Below are 4,497 nucleotides of genomic sequence, written 5' to 3'. Positions count from 1 at the left end.
ACTTAAATTAAATAAAGAATAAAAGTTATGAATGAAGATGCAAAATCAGTCAATGTTCAACAGTCCGAGCTTCCATCTCATTCCATTAACTAGTATTAACCTCTCCTTCAAATGAAGAAGAGGTATAATTATTTGTTTCTACATCATTCGGAATAGTTGAAGGCTGGAGAGGAAGACCTAGGAAGTACCAGGGGGAACGGCATGAAGAGGATTTTGAATGGGTGGACATTGATATCCACGAAGGAAGATGAATGGCAGTGCGTGTAATTCTTGCAAGTGATATACATTTGGGGTTCATCCTACCACTTCAGAGGTGTTCATATACTTTGATAAATTAGAATCTCATTCAACAGAAAGCTGTTTTTTATAACGACACCAGGATTAGTTTGCCAGCCAGTGACTTCTGCTTCAGTGGGTATGATGAGGCCGATGATGTCAATGAGTTAGAATGGCGATGGGCCTTCACGTTGAGAACGATGAATCCAGCGATCACCCCAACCACCTCCCACGCCACCATCTTCACTTCTGGGGACATATACAGAAAATTAATATTAACTTTCACAAACAAAAAACTGGTCACAATTAAAAATAGCAAAGTCACAAAAACTGAATCGACTTGGCCAGCAGAACACATACAGAAGCGAGGTAGTGAGTGACTGACATCTGCCAACGAAGGTGGCTAGCTTTTCACTACAAGATCTAAGAGCGAACGGTTGCTTGAATTTTATATTGAACGGGTCCATTTTTTCTTACCTAGGATTACACTTTTACCTTAACAGCCTCCACAATCTTCAGCATCTCTCTGACTCGCTAAAAGCCTTTTCAAGTCCACATTCGTACAAAATGCCATGTTTGGCTTCAGTTTCAGTCTATAAATCCATACCAGCACGACACTGCAATTGCATATTCTGACCAATTTTCTTTCACTTCTTGTTCTCCATCTCCTTTCCAGATGACTTAAAACACTTTCTTCGTTTCATGCAGTTGCACACTTTTTTGAAGTTCAAATTTATATTTTCAGTTTTTTTTCTTTAGCCCGTTTGTTTTTCTGTTCTTTCCATATTTTATCCGGTGATTTCTAGTTCTCATATGTTTGTTTTCCCCTGCCCCGTTCATATTAGTCATTCTAGACTTAATTTCCTTTCTTACTGATTACTGACCTTCCTTTCTCAATGATTAATGAACTAATCTCTCGGAAGTATTCCAAAGCTCAAAGTCTGGAACAGAATCAACTTCATTCGTTCACAACCAACGTATCTTCCCACAATTCCAGAGTTGCCACAGACTCGTCTCTAAGCTGCTCTGATATCGTATACGCCTCTCCTTATCCAATGCCTCTCACTTTTTTTTTTTCTTTTTTTTCAATAAAGGAGCCCCTTTCCCGTGTTTCGTTGACTGCACCTTTTATTTTCACCTCGTGATACGTATGATGGAGCCCTGAATAGTACATTGATGGTGAAATAGGTATGATCAGGAATATCAGGAAGAAAAAATAATAACCTAGCTCTCTACTGGACAATGCTTTAGAAGCGACAAAAACATTTTATGATAACGAAAAAGAAACGACAAAAAAACCTGCTTGTACCGCCATATAATTCTACTTAAGAATTTTGGAGTTAATGTAGCATTTAAGAAAAAGAATAATTTAAAAAATGAATCATGCATTTAAGAACACTCCCAACTGTTCTAAAGAAGGTGTGTACAAACTCCCACGCACGTCTTGTGAAAACTAAATGTTGGTCACACTGGAAAAGAGAACAGAGCAGCGTAAAAGACTGAAATTATCGTACAACCAACTGGGCAGGGGCAAAAGAGATACAACAAAGTATATTCTAACAATGAACTGAAAAGCAGCATGCAGCATCATTAAGTCGTTTTAAGGAAACAAAGTTCCTTGTTAAATAACGTGAATGCCAGGTCAAGGCCATGTATAAGCTTGATCCCTCCTTGATCCCTCAATCTCAAAAGAAATATGCAAGATGTAAATTCTAAGCAAAGTAGCTGAAAGACGAGGCAAAGGGAAAGGGTCACACGTATGATAATCCAATTTGTAAAAGTTGATTTGTCATTGACGAGGGTAACCACCTACAAAAGCCCGTCCGGAGTGAATATTTGGTTTCCAACATAAGAGATCCTCACGTGAAGATAAAAGCAGGAGATACCAAGACTTTCAACTTTTATTTTACAGTCATCTTCAGGGTAATAAATATTTTTAAGTAAACAGATTAAACAAGAAAGCAATATGGGTTCATAAATAACAACAAAACACACCAACAAGCTACCTAAGTATTTAAAACACATTCTACAAAACAAAAGTATACTTCTCTTGTAGCCCTTAATGTGATGAAGATCAGCGAACTGGGCGATCATGAACTCACTCAAATGCTCAGCTATAAGAGGACGTCTGACTAGCTTAATGGTCGCTTGGTTAATGTGATATCGTACCTAACTGACTCAAAATTCATTAACGAAACGAAACCACAGATGCTAGGGTGCACTCTGTATCATTACGATTACATTAACGGTTGCCATTGATTAGCTGAAAACGGGCACTACTTACAAGAAGTCACGTATAATAATAATTTGCAGTATATGATTATCCCCTATGGAATATGGCACGAATTCTTCATTGGAACTGCAAAAAATATTGCACGTCAATTTGTTTAATGGTATAAGAGTGGTAAGAGATGTCATGCTTTTGAAGTGTAGAGTAAAATGTATTATAAAAGTTCACGCAATCCATTCACGCACGTGTGACATTTCCTTCCTCCGTTCCTTTGCTATGTCAGCAGGAAGCAAGCAAGCTCTTACCTTGAAGGTATTCTTCATACTTCTTTTTCCGAAGTGATTCTTTGTCATTTGGAAGCTTGTCACCTTTCTTACGGGTTCCTCCGTCTTCACCGGATTGCCCTTTTCCACGGGACAAATCCTCGACCGCGGACATCGTAACTAGTGTAGAGACACTGACCTCCCTTCGTAAAAGACTCGAACATTTGAGTCATGTCCAATGATGCTCAGTTCTGCGTTTAGGACAAGTCATGCCAGTGGTGTTCACTTGAATGCCTGACTTGGCATCAAACTGTCTCATATCCGGGAACCGAAGAACTGCAGATCATTCCAGCTAACAGTCACTTTAAAACAATATTTTAAAGTAAGGCATGTCTTAAACGTCCGCATGTTTATCTTAAAACGGCAGTAAGAATTTTCGCTGGTGAAAAAACATTATTTAGGAAAATGAAGTAGGGCCTTCTGAACTAGAAATATCTACGATGAGGTGAATCAAACGTCTCGATCGGTCGTTTCCTTGCAAAGAGCTCCGAGATTAGGACCCTTTGGCGATTAAAAGTTAATTCGAAAACTGATCATTTTTTCACGAATCTTCAAGGTTTTTGTGAAGGGGAAAGAATTGATTAATAGCACTGAGGAAATTTGGTATAACGCAAGTGCATCAGCTATACTGAACTGAGGTAGCAGGGAAACCGCAAGTTACATTGGATGTTAGACGGGACAGGTATAGAAACAATTGCTGTTCAACCTGACAACTCTACAGATATTTGTGACCATCTGTGTTGATGAACTTTTGTGATATCAAACACGCGTTGTTCATTGTTACAGAATCATGTGTGCGAAAAGCTGTGCCGACCCGCTCACTTAGAAAATACAATACGAGAAAATGTTGAATATCATTAAAGTAAGGAGGTGTTTCCTATTTTCGTTCCAAAATAGGAAGAGAGAGAGATGTTTGCTCCTTAAAAATCGTCTTCTCGGAATCCTTAAGAAAACAAGGCAAATTTTTTCATGCTCTGAATACAAAGGTGTTACAATGAAAATAATATAACCTTTACATAAGATTGTGGGGAAATAAGCTTCCGCACACACGGAAATGCAGATCAGTTGATACTCAACATTTTTGTGGGTATACACTACTCCTGTTTAAGCATAAAAGGATCAAATCATTTTATGGTTCTTATGTCATTTTCATAAATATATGAAACTCTAGGAGAGCGAGAGACAGAAAGAGACAGACTTCATTCACGTACCTTAATATATAGAAAAGAATATTTACGGAATCAATGGTGTCGGCAGCATGTGATGAGGATTCCTTTTTCATCATGATTCACAAGAAACAAAATGACAGCCGATTATCACGGTAAAACGAAAGTGCTCGGCTAAAAAAGGGAAAGTGGGGAACCTGAGCTTTCCTCGTAGGAAAATACGTGCGTGAGATAGTCTTTCTCTTCAGGATCAGATATGACCGGGATTTACAGTTAAAATGTCATCGTGAATCGCTAAATTGTACCACAGATTCGTCATGTTCCAGCTATGGTTCTACTTTTCAATCTTGAAGCGATATGAGGCGAGTGTCTGTCACAAAGAATCAAATTACACACACACACATATAGTATATATATATATATATATAGTATATTATATATATAATATATATATATATATATATATATATATATGTGTGTGTGTGTGTGTGTGTGTGTGTGT

General features: G+C 37.9%; 1 protein-coding gene across 1 annotated transcript in view; it reads right to left on the bottom strand.

Annotated features, from left to right (window-relative positions):
• The window catches only part of LOC135217037 (epidermal retinol dehydrogenase 2-like), a 46,294-nt gene extending 43,311 nt beyond the window's left edge, over positions 1-2,983 (bottom strand). The window contains exons 1-2 of the mRNA XM_064252633.1: positions 2,812-2,983; positions 377-525 (exon numbers count right to left, since the gene is read on the bottom strand). Of these exons, the coding sequence (XP_064108703.1) occupies positions 377-525; positions 2,812-2,944 (282 nt within the window). The 5' untranslated portion in view covers positions 2,945-2,983. The remainder of the gene's footprint in view (positions 1-376; positions 526-2,811) is intronic.
• Positions 2,984-4,497: the final 1,514 nt, after the last annotated feature.

Source organism: Macrobrachium nipponense, chromosome 7, assembly GCF_015104395.2.
Source record: "Macrobrachium nipponense isolate FS-2020 chromosome 7, ASM1510439v2, whole genome shotgun sequence".
NCBI classification, from domain to species: domain Eukaryota; kingdom Metazoa; phylum Arthropoda; class Malacostraca; order Decapoda; family Palaemonidae; genus Macrobrachium; species Macrobrachium nipponense.
This window is presented reverse-complemented; position numbering and strand designations above follow the sequence as displayed.